Source organism: Triturus cristatus, chromosome 7 (genome assembly GCF_964204655.1).
Source record: "Triturus cristatus chromosome 7, aTriCri1.1, whole genome shotgun sequence".
Lineage (NCBI taxonomy): Eukaryota > Metazoa > Chordata > Amphibia > Caudata > Salamandridae > Triturus > Triturus cristatus.
The window spans coordinates 1,776,898,434-1,776,920,302 of NC_140590.1; the positions used below are offsets into that span (position 1 = coordinate 1,776,898,434).

The 21,869-nt window shown below is 48.7% G+C and overlaps 1 protein-coding gene across 2 annotated transcripts in view; it reads left to right on the forward strand.

The window, feature by feature from the left end:
- LOC146813077 (uncharacterized) overlaps positions 1-21,869 on the forward strand; it is a 509,801-nt gene that overhangs the window by 289,690 nt on the left and 198,242 nt on the right. For both annotated transcript variants that reach the window (XM_085620067.1, XM_085620068.1), the window contains one exon: positions 21,014-21,073. In XM_085620067.1, the coding sequence (XP_085476193.1) occupies positions 21,014-21,073 (60 nt within the window). The remainder of the gene's footprint in view (positions 1-21,013; positions 21,074-21,869) is intronic.

A 21,869-nucleotide genomic window follows, 5' to 3' on the forward strand; every position in this document is an offset into this window, starting at 1 on the left:
TTGAAGACCACATATTTCAACTCCACCTTATTACACTCTACTCAATACCACATAAATACACCCCACATAAATACACTCTGTGCCACAAAACAATCCACATAAATACACCATGTCACATAATTCCACTCTACATAATTTCACTCAAGCCACACTATTCCGTGCCACACAATTCAACTCCACAAAATTCCATTCCAAACAACATAATTCCACACCCAACCACATAATTCAACTGCACAACACAATTTAACTACACATAACATATACCCAATTCACGACAAAGAATTCCACATTGTGCTTCAAAACTCAACATCACATAATTCCTCTCAATTACCTGCCACTCCAGGACACACAATCCCAGTCCACATAATTCCACTCCATACCACACACTCCCACTCCACAAAATTTCAGTACACTCAGTGCCACATAATTACTATCTACATAATTCCACTACACGCCACATAATTCCTTTACACATAACTCCATTCAACACCACACAATTCCACGCCATACAATTACACAAATAATTCCAATCCAGCCCACATAATTCCATTCCACACACATACATCCACTGCACTCCATAACACATGGCTAAAATACATTGATAATGCCAATACCTCTCGAAAACGCAAAGCTATCCACACAATTCAACTCCACACATTTTCCATCCATGTGACATAATTCAACACCAAACCACATAATACTACTCAACAATACAATTCCACAACATTCCAAATTCATTCAATCCAAACCACACAATTCCACATCATGCCTCAAAATTCAACAGCACACCACATAATTAAACTCCACTACATACCACTTCACAACACAATACCGGTCCACATAATTCCACTCCATAACACACAATTCGACTGCATATATTTCCAATACACTCAATACCACATAGTTATATCCACATATATCCAGATCACAACATGCCACATAATTTCAATACACAAATCCTCTCCACACCACACAGTTCCACGCCACACAATTCCACAACAAACTAATCCAATCCGACCCACATAATTCCACGACACACCACATACATAAACTCCATAACACATAGGTAAAAGACCTTGCCATTTACAATGCTAAAAACTCTAGCTCAAACAAATGCGAGACCGATTTAATTTCCAAAGCTTGTTGCAGCCAGGCGTCCCTTAACAAAAAATGTACAGCACTTTCGCTGGGGCAAATTTGTGACTTGATGCGGCACTCGCCAGATAGACCCCCTCAAGCCAAGTTATCTGACGTTCTGTTATTTGTTCTTTCTCTTGCCCAGAAATGTTTTGCTGTGAGAACAGTTATGGTTATCTTTCCGCCTTCTTACAGTTGCCAGTTCAGCCCTAGCTGTTTAAGTCACTAATGTGATCTGATTTTTGAAAGGGCTGAAACACGGTTCCTTCTTCTCCCTTTGTAATGCCCCAAAGGGATCTTAATCAGGACCTTGTTTATCTGATGTGCATTCTGTTGGAGCTGTTTTCCAGGTGTCCTTTGCAACTCCTTGCTACCCAACCTGTTCCTCATTTCTGCGTCTGAGCAAACTTCAGGCTCTTTCTATTAATCCACCATACACCTTCTCCCTCCCAGACAAACTGGTTCTGCGTACTCAGGTCTCCTTTCTAGAGAAAGCTGTGACGCTATTTCACGTCAGTCAAACCATCACCTTACGGCATTCAATGCACCACACCTCACCCCTCTAAAAGAGGAGAGGCTCCATCGCTTTTAAAAATTATTTTGTTTATTGAAGTGTTTAGAAATATATCAAAAACAAAATACAAAGCAAATGGTTCAGGTTCCATGTACTGCAGGAGGATGTATGACGTTACAATGCATGCTGTTACAACGCATGCTGTTACAACGAAAGTTTTACAACGCGAGTGCATTGACAACGCAGGACATTACAACGCAAGTCTTTACATCAACTTGCACTAGATGGCGTGCTAACATTAAAAAAGTGTAATTTACTATTCCAACTCCAGTCCACGTAACAGTAGCGAAGGTGTTGGGATAGTAAACTACACTATTTTTAATGTTAGCACGCCATCTAGTGCAAGTCGATGTAAAGACTTGCGTTGTAATGTCCTGCGTTGTCAATGCACTCGCGTTGTAACAGTTTCGTTGTAATGGTAGTGCGTTGTAAAAGTTGCGTTGTAAAGGTTGTTCCCCACTGCAGGATCGTGGCACAATAAGATATAGTTAATCTTCATTATGCACACTTGTTATTTCTCAGTTTGAGACTGCCAATACAGTAGAGGCTATTCAGCTCACAGAGGACAGATAAGTGTCGACATGATTTAGTATGATGATCCCACCTCCCTCTCGGCTGCCCCAGCCTATGCACACATCCCCTATCAGTTATGTCAATGTGCTTGGGCAGTTTGTGATGTCATGTATCTACTAAAGGGGCTCTTAAATGTCTTTGGGGCGGGACTTTTCTGGCATTAGATCCCAATAGTCCTTGGTAATAAGACACGTCGGCCAGCCAGTCCTTCACTTGTGTGTATGTCCCTCAGCCTCAGTGTATTGCCACACTCCTTTTAGCCAGCAGCAGCATCATCATCACCGTCAATCTGCAGGTGCCAGTTGGAATGTCCTTTCCATGTCCGACGAATGCCACAAGTGGTGCTCTTGTCACCGGATGGCTAGTTACCTGTGTAAGACAATCTAAGACCCCTGCCCAAAATGTAGCTATCCTTGCACAACTCCAAGCTAAAACTGTAGGAAGGTGACTTTTATGTGATTGCATCTTGAGCAGTGAGAGTCAAAGCGCAGGCCCATTTTGAACAGGCCATGGCAGGTGTGCTTCTCCAAGTGGAGGATTTCAACATGTCTAGTTTGCAGCCTGTAGTTGGACAACAGCATTGAGCAACAGTACTTCCATTTCTCCTATGTTAAGTCCTTGAGGAGGTTGTCCTGCCACTTCCCCAGTGCCTTATGTGTAATTGTAGGGGCCTTGTCTTGCATAGTAGTATACAAAACAGTGTTGATAATTTGCTGGGGGAAGCGTAGGCAAATATGCAATTAAGGGCATGAAATTAGATTGTTTCATATGGAAGGGAGCCATGCACGGTCTTGCAAGCACTTTGTAACCGGTAGTAAAGACAAATATCTAGCAGTCTGCATGTCTCAGTGACCTGCACTTCACGGCGAGAGAGGTTATTGATCTCACAGTCTCCGCAGTCCGAGGGCTGTCACGGTTTCTCATCTTGACTCCAGGGTAGCCTCAGGTTGTTGGCAAGCAGCAGACCAGTGTAGTAGAGGCCATCCAGCCCAGCTCTGTGATGTAACAGTTCCCATGCCCAAACCAAACTCTGGACCATGTCTATAGAGGTCCAGAGGTGAGTGCCCTCCATTCAAATCACGGTTGTGAGCGGGCGAGGGTAAGTGTTCTCCATCTCTGTGGTTATGTGGGTGGAATCAGTGAAAAGCATATGGAGCTTGTGCGCATTAGTAATAGAGCCCCATATCGGGAGCACTTAGAATGGCGAAAAAGATCAGAGCCTGCAAAAAGAAGGACATGGTGAGTGGGATGAGTATGTTTATAAACAAATATAGAATCTTAGGTAGGATCAATCAGTCAATCAGGGGTTTGTAAAGCTCTGCTACTCACCCGCTAGGGTCTCAAGGCACTAGGGGTGGGGGGGGCTGGCTCTGTTGAGTGCTGGGGTAATCTGAAGAGCCAGGTCTTGAGGTCCTTCCTGAACTGGAGAAGTGTAGGGACTTGGTGGAGGGGGAAGGCTTTCCTGGCCTTGGCTACGAGGTAGGAGAAGGATTTTCCTCCCATTCTGGTCCTGTAGATGCGTGGGATGGTGACCAGAGAGAGGTCAGCTGATCGGAGGTGTCTCTTGGGTGCATGGAAGGGGAGGCGGTTGTTTAGGCAGGTCCGATGTGGAGGGCCTTGTATGCATGAGTGAGGAACTTGAAGGTTATTCTTCTTTCGATTGGGAAGCAGTGGAGATCACGGAGGTGTTGGGTGATGTGGTTGTAATGTCTAGGATCATCTGGCTACGGCGTTCTGGAAGGTCTGGAGTTTGCAGAGTAATTTCTTGTTGATTCCAGCATAGAAAGCGTTGTCGTAGTCCAGTCTGCTACTAAGGAGGGCGTGCCTCACCGTTTTCTAGATACGGATGGGATGCGAAGGGTGTTGAGGCAGGCTGAGGATACGGCATTGATCTGGTGTATGATGCCAAGGTTTCGTGCGTGGTCCTTCAGGGTGGGCGGGTTCCGAGGGCGGGAGCCACCAGGTGTCGTCCCATGCGAGGGGGTGGAGCCAAGAATGAGGACTTCTGTTTTCTCTGAGTTGAGTTTCAGGCAGCTCTTCTTCATCCAGGTGGCGATGGCTTTCGTCCCTTCTTGGAAGTTTTGCCTGGGGATGTTGGGTTCTTTGGTGAGGGAGAGCATGAGCTCGTTGTCGACAGGGTAGGAGATGATGTTGAGCCTATGGTTACTGACATTGGTTGCGAGGGGGGCCATGTAGATGTTGAAGAGGGTGGGCCTGAGTGAGGATCCCTGGGTCACTCTACATCTGTTCTCTGTTGGTTCCGAGAGGTAGGGTGGTAGTCTGACTGTGAGTTCGTCCCATGAGATATGAGCATACCCAGTCAAGGGCCTTTCCGCGGATACCGGCATCATGTAGTCTGGTGGCTGCTGTGCGGTGGGAGACTGTGTCGAAGGCAGCTGAGTGGTCCAGGAGGATGAGGGCTGCCGTTTGGCCCTGGTCGAGGAGGGAGCGGATGTCATCTATGGCTGTGAATAGGGCGGTCTCAGTGCTGTGGTTGCTGCGAAATCCGGAGATGTCCATGACGTTGTTGGCTTCGGTCAAGTTTGCTAGCTGGATGTTGACGACCTTTTTGATGACCTTGGCTGCGAATGGAAGCAGGGAGAAGGACCTAGCGTTCTTACAGTCTTTCGGTTCTGCGGAAGGTTTTTTCAGGAGGGGGTTGACTTGGGCGTGTTTCCAGCCGAGGGATGTGGTGGTTTAGAGGGAGCAGTTGATCGTCCAAGGTAGTTCGGCTGTGATGGCCGTGGCGGCTTTGTAGAAGATGTGGGGTTGGCAGGGTTCTGAGGGTGCTTCGCAGTGCATGCTCTTCATGGTCTTTACGGTTTCTTCTGTCATGAACGGGGGCCAGGTGAGCAGGGTCTGTTGGGTGGCATCGTTGGGGATAGGCTCTGGAGCAGTGCGGAGGTCTTGGTTGTCAAAGCTGTTGTAGATCGTCTTAATCTTGAGGTGAAAAAAGGTGCGGAGTCTATTGCAGAGGTCTTGGGAGGGTGGGACGTCTGTTGTTTTGCTGTTTGTTTTGGCAAATTCCTTGATGATGGAGAAGAGTTCTTTGTTGTTGTGGGCGTTGGTGAGGATTCTGTCTTGAAGGAATTTCTTCTTTGTTGGTGGTGTGCTGTGATGCCTTCTCTGTATGCGGTGCATGTTTTCTGGGGTTCTGTTGTTCCTCCATGTCATTCGGAGTCGTCTGCAGGAGCACTTGGATCCTTTGAGTGTAGGGGTAAACCAGCTTGCTTTCTTGATGTGTCGTCCTTTGGCTTTCTTGAGGGGTTTAAGTGTGTCGGCGCAGTTTGCAATCCAACGGTGGAGGTTGCATGCCGCGGTGTTAGCATCTGGCGTTGTTGGTGGTTGGGTGCTGAAGAGGACGGAAGTGAGCTGGTCTTCGGTGACTTTGTTCCAGCTTCTGTGGGGGGAGGCAGTGGGCGTGCATGTGAGCGGTGGGTTTTCTGAAGGAGAAGTGTATGCAGTGGTGGTCTGTCCAGAGGAGTTCCGTGGTGTGGCTGTAGGAGATGCTGTTTCCTTCTGCGAAGTGGGATCGAGTGTGTGTCCTGCTGTGCGCGTAGGGGCGGTGACCAGTTGCTTCCGTCCTATGTTGGCGAGGTTCTCGAGGAGGTTGGTGGTGTTGGGGCTGTCATGGTTGTCCAGGTGGAAGTTTAGGTCTCCGAGTAGGATTTAGTCAGTGGAGGTGAGGGCATGGGGTGCGATGGCGTTAGTGAAAGGAGCACGCAGGCCTGGTGGCCTGTAAATGAGAATTCCGCGGAGATTCGTTTTAGGGTTGGTCTGGATCTGGAAGTGGAGGTGCTCCATGAGGGTCGTGGTGTCGTCCGGGCCAGTGGTTGACATGCAAAGGGTGCTTTTGTGGATGATGGCGATGCCTCCTCATTTATGGGTGGGGCGATCTTTCTGCAGGATCTTGTATCCATCTGGAATGGCGGTGGCGATGTCGGGCGCGCAGTTGGGGTTGGTCCAGGTTTCTGTGAGGAATGTGACATCGGGCGTGTGGGTGTTGAGGAGGTCCCAGATTTTTATGATGTACTTGTGTAGGGAGCGCACTTTGAGGAGGACCCAGTTGAGTGGTTTGTGAGCAGTGATGTCTGGTAAGCTGGGGCTGCTGCTGGGGTCCCGAGGTGGGTGAAGGTGCAGTGGCAGTGTTGACAGGAGATCGGGCCTTGGGTAATGCTCGGCGTCGAAAGCTGGCAGTTGTTGCCGCGTCTGGGGTTGAGAGCATGGAGGGTGCTGGAGTGGTGGCAGCCGCCATTAAGTAGGGGAGGGCAGTCAGCTGGGAGGCGGGAAAGACACACCGGAGGGAGGAGGTTCCCCGGAGGCAGCAGCGGCGTGGAGCGAGAAGAGAGCAGAGAGAAAAGAGCACAGAGAGTGAAAAGAGGGCACAGAAAAGCCAAGAGCGGTACAACAGCAGAAGAGCAGAGTGTTCTCCCACTGGACCGCCAGGGATGAGGCGCAGATAGGAGCCCGCGAGTGGAGAAGGGCCTCGAACACCCAGGGTAGCATTTAGTGGTGGAGCTGCACGGGGAGAGTAGTCTCACTGACCAGGTCAGTGGTCTATCTCCTTTGTGATAGCCAGTATCCCAGCGAGGGAGAGTGGAAGACCAAGGTACACTGCGACCCACTCCTCCAAGCATGCAATTACCTTTCGGTAGTTCTCAAGCCAGAGATGTGACAAGTTTCGACTGACCCATATCCATAAATATTTAATTGTGTCCTCCACCCACTCCTGGGGATATTCTGTAGGGAATCGGGCCTTAGCTTCATTTAAGAGGAACATCACAGATTTGGACCAGTTTATCATGACACCCAAGTGAGGGTACCAATTAAGTAAATTCACTCAATATTAGAGTGCGTTTCTGGGTGAGTCTGGCACATATACGGTAACAACATTTGCTTAGAACGGCACCACAAGCTTACGGGCCCTGTATTTGAAACCACAGTCTGTTTTCGTAGATGAGCAGCTAGAGGTTCCATAGCAATTGCATATAAAATTGGTGAGAGCGGGCAACCGTGTGAATTAATATGGGGTCAGAAATGATGCTATTGACACCAAGCTTAGCTGTAGGAGATGCATAGAGGAGATTTATTCCGTGAAGAAAGGAGGGGCGAACCCTATGTGTTGCAATAGGGTGAAAAAGAACGGTGACTTGAGCAAATCAGAGGCCGTTGTGGCATCCAGGAAACAGCAGCTCCCTGGAGATGTGTTTCCAAAGTGTGGAGTAAGGCAAAGAGAGTTTGCAAATTGTGAGCAGTGGGGCGCCCTAGGACAAAGCCTGATTTTTTTTTTTTTTTTTATTTTTAAATTCTTTTTATTTGCATTTTCAGCAACAAAACAAATACAATTCTCTGCAGTGTGTATAGGATATGTGAATGACAATACAGCTCCCCACCAACACAACATTATCAATAGGATTGCCAGGTGCCAACCCGTCAGTGCTCGGTAATTCTCACATGGTCCCCCCACCTCCGCCCCTCCCCATCCCGAACACCCCCCACATCATATTCATTGACCTGAGCACCCCATGATCCACCCGGTTCCCGTCCCCGCCCGGCCACCATCAGTGAATAGCATTGTTTTACAGTGCCTGAAGCGTTGTGTGAGCCAACCAGTGTGTGAATGGTTCCCATATGTCCTTTGGCCGTGAGCGCACTGGCAAGAGCTCCCAATATAAAGCGAGTTGCGTCTGGCAGTATACAACGCTTTTAATCCATTCCCTAACGCTAGGCGATGTAGTAGCTCCCCAGTGCATCGCGACCTGTCTTTTGGCAAGCAAAATGAGTATGGCCGGCAGCTTACGGTGTTTAGGCTTGACCATGTGTAAGATCCCTAGTAGTGTAGTCTGCGGAGTGCATGGGATCAGTAGGCCAGTGATTGCACGCACCAGCTCCATTACCCTGGCCCAGAAGGAGGCCAACATGGGACATTCCCACGCCATATGTAAGAAAGTAGCTCCGTGTGCACTGCAACGCCAGCAGTTGTCTGTGTCTCTTAAGCCCATGCGATGGAGCCGGCTAGGAGTGCGGTATGTCATATGTATGTATTTAAAATGTATCAGTCGGAGCCGATAGTTAGGGGAAAGGGTCTCAAGCAGTCTACAGCATATATCCCAGTGATCGTCAGTGATTTCGGTACCAGGTTCCGTATCCCACATACAGCGCGCCGTTGGGACCACTATTGGATGATTGCTTTGCATGCTTCCGTACAGTCAGGATATTAGTTTGCGCCCCGATTCCACTTTTAGCACATTTTCCAGGGCCAACAAATCCGGCGGCGGCGCCGGAAATGTAGGAAACAGCTTTTGACATGTGTGGCGAAGCTGATAATAAAGCAGTGTGTCGAGCATCGTCGGGGCCTCCGCACTGCACAGCTGTTCCGGCGTGATGAAAGTATCCCCTGGGAATAGGTCCCCCCCCCCGTGTGAAGGCCATGCGACGCCGCGCGTTCCCCGGTTTTCATGTTTTGCAGCGGGGGCCACATGGGGTTCCCGCGCAGGGGCACCGACTTGGTGTAGAGAAGGTCCAACTTGGCTCGGCGTCGCAACCCGTCCCAGGCCCACTGAAGTGCGTGCACAGTGTCAATTTCTGTGCATCTCCTCTTGTGTGGTGCGTATAGGGCCGTGTTGAGCGGTAGCGGGGCAGCCCTATCCGTTTCTATCGCCACATGCGGCTGAAACGGCGTGGGGTGTACCCAGTGGTGCAAGAACTGCGCCTGTGCGCAGTAAGCATACAGCGTGAAATCCGGTGCTGCCATACCACCCTGTCTCTGTGGGAGAGTAAGGGTCTCCCAGGCCACCCTCGGCTGCCTTCCACCCCACGCCAGTTCTATCATCTGCGAACGCACTTGGTTCAGAAAACGTGCCGTCAGGGGCAGTGGGATGTTGACAAATAAGTATAGTAGCTTGGGTAGGATGACCATTTTGGCCACAGCTATTCTCCCTGCCAGCGAAAGGGGCAAGTGCTTCCAGCGGCTAACCTTTTCCTCTATCCACCGCAGCGCCCGCCCATAGTTTTCTGCCCACAATTTCTGCATGTCCGTGCTGATCCAGATCCCTAGGTAGTGCACCGGACCGGTCGCCCACTCTAGCGGGCAGTCTGGAGTAAATCGGGGTGTCCCAGTCGTCAGAGGTAGAATGACCGATTTCTCCCAGTTTATAGTCACCCCCGATAGCCGGCCATAATTCAGCAACTCTCTCGTCATGGGGGCGAGATTTTCATGTGGGTCCACCACATAGAGTGTAATGTCATCTGCGTACATAGATACGGTTAATGCCCGGGATGAGAACCCGATGCCCCTGGCCGCATGGTGTTGTCTAATCCGGGCCGCCAATGGCTCGGTGGCGATCGCAAATAGCAGGGGTGACAGGGGGCAGCCCTGTCTCGTGCCCCTGCTAATGGCAAAGGGCTCAGAGATAAGCCCGTTCACCCGTACACGGGCAGTGATGGTAGTGTAGAGTAATCTGATATACCGGATAAAAGCCTCACTCATCCCCATTCGCTGCAGTAAAGGAAACAGGAATCTCCATTCCAGGGAATCGAACGCTTTCGTGGCGTCCAGTAGCACCACTGCAGCTTTGACGTGTGGGGCCAAATAGTGCAGCACCCCAAACAGGGTTCGAAGGTTGTGAGACGTGAATCGGCCCGGCACATATCCCGACTGATCCGGGCGTATCATGGGTGGCAGCACCGGCTGTAGCCGCGCGGCGAGCATTTTAGCGAATATTTTCGCATCAGTGTTAATTAAGGACAGTGGCCGATACGAGTCGCACTTCTGGGCATCCTTATCTGGTTTTAAGAGGGCAATGACGATAGCCTCTCTCATTGACGCTGGGAGTATACCCGCCTCAACTGTCTCAGCGTACACGGCTAATAGCCTGGGGGCCAGGAGATCAGCGTATTCCTTATAAAACTGCGCTGGCAGGCCATCCGGCCCTGGAGCTTTTCCGGCTGCCAAGGACCCTATTGCTTCCTTGACATCTTCCACCGCAAAGGGGCGATCGAAATATCCCTTCTGGTGCGCATTGAACCAGATCAGCTGTATCGTGTCTAGGTAACCGGACAGGTCCGCCAGTGTAGGCGCTCCCCGGGAGCGGTACAAGTCTTTATAGAAAGTTCGAAATGTACCCAGGATCTCTGGTGGAGTGCATGCATGGTTACCCTGCGGCGTTTCGACTGAGGAGATGTAGGAGGAATTTCTTTGCGACCGTAGCAAATGGGCGAGCGTTTTGCCCGAGCGATCTCCCTCCCCATATCGGCGGGCCGTCGCATGTTTATGTAAAAATGTAAGCTCCCTATCCGCCTCAGTCTGGTATTCCGTAAGTTTGGTGCGCGTCTCCGCTAGCACTGTCACCGAGGGGTCAGAGCAGTATTGCACTTCCAGGGCATGCAGGCGGTCCTCCAGCCCCTTGAGCGTCTTTCTTATGTCCTTCAGTACTCTGGCCTGCCCCGCAATGCAGTGGCCTCTGATAACTACCTTGAACGCGTCCCACAGGGTGCCCACCGATGCCACGAGTTCGTGTTTAGTTCGAAATAGTCGAGGATGTGTTGATGTACGTCCTCTCGAAATACCTGATCTAACAAGGCCTGCGCCGGCAACCTCCACGTGAAAGGTGTAATGTATGGTCTGGGGACTTGTAGCACCAGCTCAACTGGGGAGTGGTCGGATAGGGTGCGCGCTCTAAGATGAACCTCAGATACCCAGGCATGTATATGTGGGGTTAATAGCCAAAAATCCAATCTGGACCAGGCTCTCCTGTGTGGGGTGAAGCAGGTGCCCTCCCTCACCGCGGGGTGCAATACCCGCCATGAATCGAGCAGATTGTAGTCCTCCATTAGGCCTCGGAGAAGACCCGCCGTGTGTGGGTGATGTGTGCGAGCAGCCCCCTCCCTGTCGAGTTCCAGTGAAAGCACCGCATTGAAATCTCCGCCCCAGGTGTACGCTCCCTCGCCCATTGATTGTGCCTTAAGCCAAACGTGTAGGAAAAAGCCTGGGTCGTCCGTGTTAGGGCCATAAGTGTTGATAATTATTATCTGCATGTGAAATAATTTCCCCAGCAATATTATGTATCGCCCCTCTGAGTCGGCGTGCACCTTAAACGTTTGCCAGGGTAGGCCCTTCCGAATCAATATGGCCACTCCCCGGGAATAGCTGGAGCATCCGGACGTGTGCACTTCGCCCCATCTGGCATGCCTGAGCCTCTCCCCAGCCCTCTGCATCAGGTGGGTCTCCTGTAAGAGACATATGTCAATGTGGTGCCTGGTCAAGTGCGCGTGAGTCAGTCGGATCTTGCGGTGATCATTTAGACCGCGAATATTCCATGTCAGGCAGCGCAGCGCGGTCAGAGATGTGTATGGAGATGTGTCTTACTTAGCGGTGTGTATCTTCGGCGCAAGAGGTGGGGCATGTGGTAAGAGCCCTAGTGTACCATGTCTCGCACCCAACAGCAACGTATAGGTGGCAGGGGATAGCGCCGTCTCATCATTTAGTTGTGTAATAAAATGCTGCAGTACAATAATACAAACCAACAAAGAACATACCCCCCCCTCCTCCCACTCCAACCCCCCAATCAGGTTGAGATTCATTACCCCCCCCCCAAACAGGCCCAACAACAACTCTCCTGTAACAGTATCATGGGAATCATCCCTTCGAGGGCGTGGGGTCACCGGCACACTCCCCCATCTGAGAGCGACAGGGTTGCCGAACATGTCCGCCTTCTATATTCGCAATTTGTCTAAGTTCAGCAGGATATGCCCTACGCATCACCCAGCACAGTATTGGTGTTCAGCCACGGATCATAAATAGTCTCTGCCCCGTGTCCAACTGTCCCCGTCGGCCCATCCTTGCACCTCCTGCCCACTCCAGGTCCCAGGACAATATTAGTAAGGAAAATGGCGTATACTTAACAGCAAAGCCTCCGGGCGTCTCTCGGTGCTGCAGGTAGCCACAGTCCCCACAGCAGTATGCTGTTTTACTCAATGTCAGTCAGCTGGCCAGCCGGGGGGGGTCTTTAGGCCTTCGCGTGGCCCCCGGTGCAACCGCTCCACTTGTCGTGCAAATTTCAGCGCCTCCTTCGCCTCCGTGAAGATCATCGGTTTCCCCTTGATCTGAATCCTCAGCTTTGCAGGGTACAACATGGCGTACTTGGTCCCCACTTTTTGGAAGATCTTTTTAGCCGGCAGGAATTCACGCCTCGCAGCTTGCACAGTTTGAGTAAAGTCAGGGTACAAGGAGACGGCCATGTTTTGGAAAGTGAGCTCGCCTTTTTCACGGGACAGCCTCAATATTGTCTCGGTCTCTGTAATTTAGAACTCTGGCAAGGATCGGGCGCGGCAGCGCTCCCGGCCCTGGGCGTGGGCCCAGCGTCCGGTGCACGCGCTCGACCAGGAACATGGCCGACAGGTCCGCACCAGACAAGTCGCGGAACATACCCTCCGCGAACTGTTCCATATTACCAATATTTGTGGATTCCGCAATCCCAATAATGCGTATGTTATTTCTGCGGGAGCGGGCTTCCAAATCTTCGTTGCGCCCACGTATCACTTCCAGGACCTTATCCATGCGTAACAGTTTTTCTCGGGTGTCACTGTGGCCCTCCTCACATTCAGCAATCCGCGTCTCCGCCGCCGCAAGTCGCTCCTCGTGCTGATCGACTTTGTGCGATATGCCTTCCATTCGCTGAGCCATGGAGTCTAGTTTGTTGTCTATCTCCTTGAGGCAGCCTTTGAGGTCGCGAAACATACTTTTTATGTTGTCCTCTTGCGTTAGGTCCATCTGCGTTTCAGGGACCACCGTCTGTGACGCCGGTTCCACCTCAATGGTCCGGGCACTCCGTCTCTCGAAATGCAGCTTCGGCATCCTGCTTCCCCATGTTTCTGCGGGGGAGACACCTCGGGAGGTCCCGGGGGGGGGGGGCCGATGGGTCACTTCAGGTTCCGGCCCTCGGTGAAACCGGCAGGTCGTGCAGGCGCCCGAGTCCCGCCCTCACCGGGCCGCCCCCGCCGTGGGCACAGTCCTTTTCAGCCAGCCAGGCCGAGCAGGCCACCAGCGCGCTGTGTCTGTAGTTGCGTGTCGGCTCCTTCGCACTAGGTATGTGCGCAGTTATCGTGTGGCATATGGGCCGTCACCATGGGCATGTCACTCCGCCCCCGCCGCGCAGTCACCTCGCCGTCCTCAATCCACCTTTCCCCAGGATGGGTACCTTCATGGGTGGGCAATCAGGCGCCACACACAAGCAGGAGCCAATCGGCCCTCACCCCTGGGGCGCAGCAGTCATTTCTCCCTGCGCTGGCGGGAGCGTCAGTGGACACAGCAGTTCAGGGTGCTCTTCTTCTCCCAAGGCCCCAGCAGCTCGCAGCGCAACCCGTCACTGTTCTCCGCCTCTAGTGTGGGTCAGCCCGCTTACTGCCCTTCAGGTGTCCCGCTGCAGCGAGTCGTCCGTGTATGGCAGGCCAGTCCCGCTCCCGCAAGTCCTCGCGGCGGCTCCACTCCGCACGTCGGGCCCGCGACCAGGGACTCGCGTAGCGGACGAGGCCGTCTAGCGCGACGTGAGCAGGCCGCTGGTGTAGCGAAGGGCCACCGCGCCCGAACGCCGCCGCCGATCGCGGCCGCGAAAGCTGTCGCCGGGTCCCCAGCGCTCAGGCACCTCCCGCCTCATCTTTGCTGCTCAGAAAAGGAGGCATATTACGGATGGGCATGCGGATATTGTGTTCGGCCGGCAGAGCCCCGTTACACGGCGGCCATCTTGCGGCTCGGCTCGGCCACGCCCCCGGACAAAGCCTGATTGGTTTGATCTAACAATATGGGGGAAGAGAGGGAGTATCCTAGTCGCCAGTATGTGTGCCAGTATTTTATTGTTTACATTGATCATGGAAAGGGGCCTATAAGAGTTGCAGAGATTAGGCCATTTCCTAAAAGGTTTTACAGGCACATGCATCAAAGGAAAAACCGGTCACAAGCGGGCAGATTCTCAGAATCTGCCCCTTTGCGACCGGTATTTTTGCATTTGGGATGCATCATCCCAAATGCAAAAATCGCAATTTAAGGAACCTCTAAATTGCGATTACTTAAATTGCGATTGCATTTAAGGAATCCCAAATTGAGATTCCTTAAATGCAATGCATTAAAGTAAAAAAAAATTGCGATTTCGTTAATAGGGGTAGCAAATTACTCTGAAGTTGAACTTCATGGTAATTTGCAAAAACTTTGAAAAAAGCACTTTTGTGCATTTTACAAAGTTTCATGTTGCACACACACATGCCCTTAGGGCATGTGTCTGTGCAACATATGTGCACAGATCAATTTCAGGGGTGCTATAGGGTGTCATTTTGACACCCTTGCACCCTTGAAATTGCAGGAGCAATTTGCGAGTACGTTCTGGTACTCGCAAATTGCTCTTGCACTCTCCAATTCATTCCTATGGGCCTGGAGGCCCATAGGAATGAATGGGACGGCAGTCCTTACTTGCGACTCGCAATTTGCAAGTCGCAATCAAGGAATGTGTAGGAATCGCTATTTTTATAGCGATTCCTACATGCATAGGCTTTTGCAATTCCTTAATTGCGATTCCTTAATAATCGCAATTAAGGAATCGCAAAAGCTATGTTGATGCATGTGCCAGATAGAGTGGTGACTATGAAGGCCTCATGAATTGGTTGTTCATACCCTGATCACCTCACGGCTTGACTATTACAATATTCTCTCCTTGGGTCTGACTATTTAGCTGATCCAGAAGCTGCAGGAGGTACAAAATGCTGCAGCAAGACTGGTACTTCAACTCCCTCGTCAAAGCTCCATCAGAGGGTTTGTGGGGGCTCCATTGGTTACCAGTTGGTAAACAGACTCTTTTTAAGTTTTAACTATGTTGTGTTCTGTTCTGTTATATTGATTTGTATAACACACTAATCACCCGGAAAGGTATCCAGATGCATGGGCAGGCGTGTAGGTTTGTGGTCTCTAAGGTGCTTATATGAAGAGCCAAGTCTTCAGCTTCTTGTGGAACTCAAGAAGTGAGGAGGCTGCTCTGAAGTGTTGAGGGAGGTCATTTCATGTCTTAGGTGCAGTTTAGGAGAACGAGCGACCTCCAGTTTTGCTTTTACAGATGACAGACTTGTGGAGTCTTCTGATGAGGGTGTTATGGGAGACGGTGTTCTATGCTGCAGAGAGGTTGAGCAGGAGGATGAGGGCCACTGTTTTTCCTGAGTCCAGGATGATTCGAGTGTCATTGGTGGCCGTGATGAGTGCTGTTTCGGTGCTGTGGTTCTTTCTGAATATAGATTGAATGTTGTGTAGAAGATGGTGATTTTCTAGGTTGGTTGTGAGTTGCTTGTTGAAGGCCTTCTCAATCACTTTGTCTGGATAAGGAAGCAGGGAGATGAGTTGTAAGTTTCTCAGTTGATTTGAGTCGGCTGTGGGATTCTTGAGAAGTGCATTGATTTAAAAAAAATTCCATTCATCCGGGAACGTGGCACACTTGATGGAGGTGTTGATGTAGTGGTTCAGGTTGCTGCTGATTGATGATGTTTCCAGGTTGTAGGTGTGGTGGGGGCCTGGGTCCGTTGGGGCCCCTGAGTGGATGGTCTGCATGATTGGTGTTCTGTAGTTTCTGGTGAGGGTTGTCTATTCTGTTAGGTGGCCATCTTGGTTGGTGGTGGGTAGGTAAGCAACGAGTTCTATGGAGTTGGGTTGGTGTGCAAAGTTGTTGTAGATCAGTGATACTCAAAGTACGGCCCGGTGGCCGCATGCAGCCCTCCCGACCTTTACATGTGGCCCCCTGGACAGTAGCAGAACTAGGCTGTTGTTTATTCAACTCAGCACTAACATGATTTTTTTTTTTTAAATATACTTCAAGCACTTGTTTAAAGGTTAATAGCAGTTAGTGGAAGGAAGTAACTAGGCCCTTAACTTTATGACTACCTTCATTTTTAAAGACCGCAAATGTGTATAAATATGATAGTCTTTTCAAAATTCAAAAAGTGTATTTCATTGACCTGTAGAACTATTTCACCTTAGTAAATTAAAATTATAGCAGTGCATCCAGAAGTATTTTTTCTTAAAGTGATGTTTTTCAAACATGAATTTAGAAACATTCATGCTCTCCTACCCCCACCCTGACAACAATGCTGTTACTGATTACATCCAAGCACAGGAGATAGTTTTGAACAGCACGCATCCTGAAAGTCATGTATTTCTAGTTTCTCTTATATGTGATAATGATCCAAAAGTAGGGAAATTGAAATAAAACAATTGCCCAGGGTCACACAATTTGGTCAAGTGGAGAAGCCAGGATTCATCCCAGGTTTTCTAGTTTCACATTGTTCAATTGAGTTCAGCCACTAAATATACATACTTTGTTTTCTCTACAACGACTTTACACCCCCCACTGGCATCAGTGCAGCCTTGGTCACACCAAAGACCAAATGTTTGTGAGTACCCATGCTGTAGATGTTTGCAATTTTGTTGCGGAAGAAGTTTATTTATTTATTTATTTTTTTAAACTTTGTTTATTAGATTTTACAACCAAGGAAAATGTTGCATAGTTCGTCGCGTAGTTGTTTGGAGGCAGCGATGTTGGTGGCAGCTGCTAAGGGCGAGGTGAAATTCCTAACAGTAAGATCTCCTTGCAGCTATTGAAATGTCCTTCAATGCAGTGCACTAGTCCTTTTTTCTTGGTTTCTCTTATTTGCTGGTGATACCGTCTGAGTGCAGCCTTGTAGGTATTTCTGTCGGTGGTGTCATGACTGGCTCTCCATTTCCTTTCTGATGTTTACTGTGTTGTTTGGTGTCTCAGAGGTCTTCTGCGTATCAGCTGGCTTGCTTGAATAATGTTCGTGCAGTTCTTTAGCCAGTTGTTGACATTGTTGATAACCTTGTCTAGGTTGTCAGTGTGCCTAGGTTGATTTATGCTGTGGGTGCCAAGCCAGTCTGCTTCTGTTATTTTGCCCTAGCTGCAGCTAGAAATGCTGAATCTGGTAGGGTTGTTGACTTGAGGTGTGTTGATTTGGAAATGGATGATGGAGTGGTCGGTCACTGGTGTGGTGGAGTTGTATTAGATGCTGTCACTTGTGGTGAAGATGGGTACCAGTGTGTGTGTTCTGTGGTGTGTGTTTGTTCTGGGAGGAGCTGGATGAGTCTGATGTTGGTCAAGCTTTCAACGAGTGCTGTGGAGCAGAAGTCGTTTTTGTCTTCCAGGTGAAAGTTGAGGTCACTGCAGAGAATGTGGTCGATGGTGAGCTGAGTGGCAAAGTTCGTAATGAGGTTGGGCGGTCCGTAGACAAGGGTTCCATTCACACCCCCAACACGAATCAGACGGCATTCTTTGATAAATTGACACCTTCACTACTGATCAACACAATCACCCCATGCTCCTGGTGCAGAGATGTCAATAGTGTCCCAGGGGCTAAATCCTTTATGACTAAGAGGCAGCTCCAACCGTGGGCCTTCCACATGCAACTCTTAGGCATATTGTGCCTCGCCCTCCCGACTGACAGGGCAGCTAATATTCTTATTAGTCCGGGCTTCATTGAATTCACACTAGGATAGACGTCATATTCTGCTGTGCAGACCGGTCCCCTAAGCCAAAACCGACCGAATACCTGAGCTGCATCTTGTTGAACCACAACCCCTTACTCTTCACACTAGACTGGGGGGGGCTGTTCTGGCGAGAATAAGAATTGACGTCTTTAAAGGCCAAGACTGAAGTACTGCAAAAGTTCTCTGTCTCCGCACCTTCTTCTATTACCCAGCTAGCCCAAACAAAAATAGTTCATATAAATACTCTAACGCGACTCTCCACCTTAGATTACAGGGAATGTATAGCTCCACAAAATGGGAAGGGGGATAAAGAGAGCAGCTGTTCTCACAGTTCTCTTTAAACCAGAAAGGGGCCAATTGCGAGTGGGCTCATTTAGGCCTTGTCCCTGTTGAATATGGACTATAAAATCCTGGGATCATATTAACAAATAGATTACTGGCGTTAGCGAAATCAATAGTTTACATGGATCAAAATGCTTTATCCCAAAGCTGAATGCTTTGCTAAATTGACACAGATTGTTTCTGATAATAAACTAGGTGCGTTGCAGGGCCCTATGCCCATGGGCCGGCTCCCTGGATATTGAAAAAGCCCTCGACACCTTGGAATGGCCCTGCCTGTGGAAAGTGCTCTGCAAATTAGGGCTCAGTCCAGCAATCCTCTTATGGATTTGCGGTCATTCAAGACATGCAGTTACCTGCCTCAACACAGCACTACAGCACAAGACAGATCAGCTGCTCTCAGCCCTGCGGGCACATTCGGCGTTGGATATTGGCCAGGAACTTACTGACACTCATAGGGCAAGATGCCAACAGAAAGGTAAGAACATTTCTTGCAATGCCTGCCTCAAATGTTTACAATTTAGTTATGTACAACAAACTTACCTGACACCCCAACGGATAGACCGCATTTTTCCAGGGTCCATACGCTATTGCCCTTTGTGTCCCAAGGTCAATGCAGTTTTCATTGATTTGGTGTGGTGCTGCCCACTAAATACCAGCTACTGGGGAGTGGCCATGGCTCATGAATTGAATAAAGGGGGGAGGCAGTTCCTCGTTGCATGTTGGGACTAACCAGGCGCTCAAAACATAACCGAAATATGCACAAATGTATCTACCTCGTCTGGCCCTTGCCAAACTGTAATTTTCCATGGTCAAAACTATAGAGGAAAAGGAGTGTTCAAATTCAATCAATAAATGTCGTTGATATTTTTGTTCTTCACTTTGCCATTGGATTGATAGGTGGGAGGGTAACAATAATTGTGTAATCCAAGATTACACAGTGAAATGATTGTATTAGATTGTATATAGGTAGGGAGTCTTGTTGGGGTGCATTCGGAGGTTTTTTGTATTTAATTGTAATATGGGTTTATGTGTTGATATGAAATTCTTTTTTTTAAAATATCTTTTTATTAAGTTTATTAACAAAAAAAAATCAACTCTCGGCAACTCACATATGACCGAGAATAATGACATTCGTATATGGCAATTAATTTGAGATACAGTACAATTGCAGAAAACAACCTGTGGACAGGATAGAAAAATTAGGGAGACAAAGCTTCGTCGTCATGAGGTAGCATGGGAGCAACACAGATATCCCCTCTATATGTGTTCCACTTAGCCCAAACTCGGGACCACTTTTGGGGACACCCTCTTGCCACATAAACGGTTTTCTCCCGAAACATGCACCAATCAAGATTGTGCTTCCACGCTGCTACAGTAGGGGGTGACAGCCCACCCCAAAATTGAGCAATGTCCCTCTTGGCCACAGCTGCACCCTGGGTGACCCACAGCCTCTCCGCCCCTGTCAAGTCCGTGGGCTCCCATACATTAAGGAGGCATCTCTTAGCCTCAGGGTGAACAGATTTATGTAGAACCTCACTCATAACCGTATGTATCCCCCTCCAGTATGTCTGAATTTGTTTACACTCCCAAATGATGTGCATGAGGGTGGCAACCTGCCCACACCCCCTCCTACAGTCCCCCAGAACAGCTGTGTGCTCATTCCAAAATGGCCAAAGGTGTTTAACACTCAGAGTCCCAGTCCTAGATATCGGCCAGGAAGCTGCGTGGGCGTCCCGCCATATGTTCGCAAAGCATTATTTACTGGACAGTCAGGTTTGCTGGGAGAGGCAGGCTGGGAGAGGCAATTTACCTACTCGGTCCTACAGGACTTTCTGGTTTGAGTCCACTCACAGACCCACCTCCTATTAGGTTCTGCTTTGGTAGCTATTCAAAATTGTCAATAGGTGAGAAATTTGTGGCTAGAAGTCTCTATTAGAAGAACAAGTTACTTACCTTCTGTAACGCTGTTTCTAGTAGAGAATATATCAAGCCGCAAGTTCCTCACCGACCTTCCTGTCCTCTATGTTCTGTGATTGGACACTATCCTTTAATAAGATCCCAAGTTTAGGAATCTGCAAACTGCTTTCCATCCGTATCACTCATGGGGCTTAGCCCCGGAGGATGTGGACAGTCTCGAAAACAACTGGCGTCAGTGTTCAGAGGTGGTGCCCATATATGCTCTGTACATCGTTTACAGTGGGGACCTGCATCGGTGCAAAACCGCATAGCGCCACCTACATGCGTGCTGAGGTACAGCTGGAAAATCTTCTGGATCCAGTCTGATGCCTGGGGAATATTTAAAAGGTGAGGAATCTGCGGCTAGATAGTCTCTACCAGTAAGAGCACTACTGGAGGTAAGTTACTTGTTTATCAGTTCAGTGGAGGTTGCAAAGTGAATCAGTCTTATCTTCCAGAATCCATGAACTCGCAATAGTTCCTTCTCCAGTCCATGGCTGGATTCATATTCATAAATTTCACTTGCCGGACTATAAACCCTTCTGCTTTAGCTCACCATGGGCAGCTTCTTGAGGTGTCAATACGTTGAATTTCGTTCTGACTGTTTCTCTGTGTGCACTTTCCAAAATGACAACAGTTGTAAAAAAAAAAGCACACACATAGGGTGATACACGCTCACTATTTTGCATTATTTAATGATATGTTGTTGAATCTAAAAAGTGTTTGACCATACTTGAATACCCAACTATGTGTCCATATAGTTTTTAGAAGCAGCAATGTGATCTGAGGTGTTAAAGTACATACAATGTTTAAAAACATTATAATCATGCTCTCATCGGAGTGAGATTGCTTCTAGAATCCCCGTTAATCCAAAATTCTTTACAATGTGTTTCTGCCCACAGAAGGTGTCCGGGATGCTAATGATGCTTTGCTTCCATTTATAAACATCAAAATTGGAGATGGTAAGTTAGCTAGTGAACAGCAGAGTGACTTATGAATCATCAGAGTGCTATGAAAAATGTTTCAGATTGTTGTGGATGATCAGTATGTTTTAGGAAATGCTAACATTAATATTGTTAAGATTACTAAAAAAAGGATAACTATTGAATTCTACTACTAAACCTAATGGGACCTACTGGTCCTCTGGTATGTGAATTTTATTACTGTAATTTTTAGTAATAGTGAACTTTTTTCCCAAGGGAACTGGTCTAGTTCTAAAAGATTTTCTACCCATAATCACATAAATATACAAAACACCTTTTGTTTTCAGGTCTGGCCTCAAGATGCCTTTATTATTTTGTCAGATGTTTTTCCAAACACACACATACGTGGACCCACACACACGCTTTTGTCTGGCAGACTTCGTTTATAAGTTGTCATTCACAGTGTGCTTTTACCACCAAAGAATACAGCATGGGATAGCATGGCAGACCACTTCAGTCATTGGCTCCCCTCAGTGTGAGCAGACATTTTGCCTGTAGACAACCTCTTAAAAATAGGTCACTTAATTGCTCAAATTTCCTAATTTGCTTTTTTTTTTTTTTTACATTTGCTTTGCTTTGCCCATGCTGTTTTGTTGGTTTGCCATTTTTAGCTCTGGCTTGAGAACACCGTTGTTGTCAGTCATTACGTAAACAATCAAAACAAGCATTAGCAAAGCCAGTAGGTCTGGTCTGTTCTAGAGCTTTAAGCTTTGCTAGTCTCTTTTAGCCATGTTGTAGAGCAGTATGGATGCTGTGCAACCTTGCTAAATGTTAT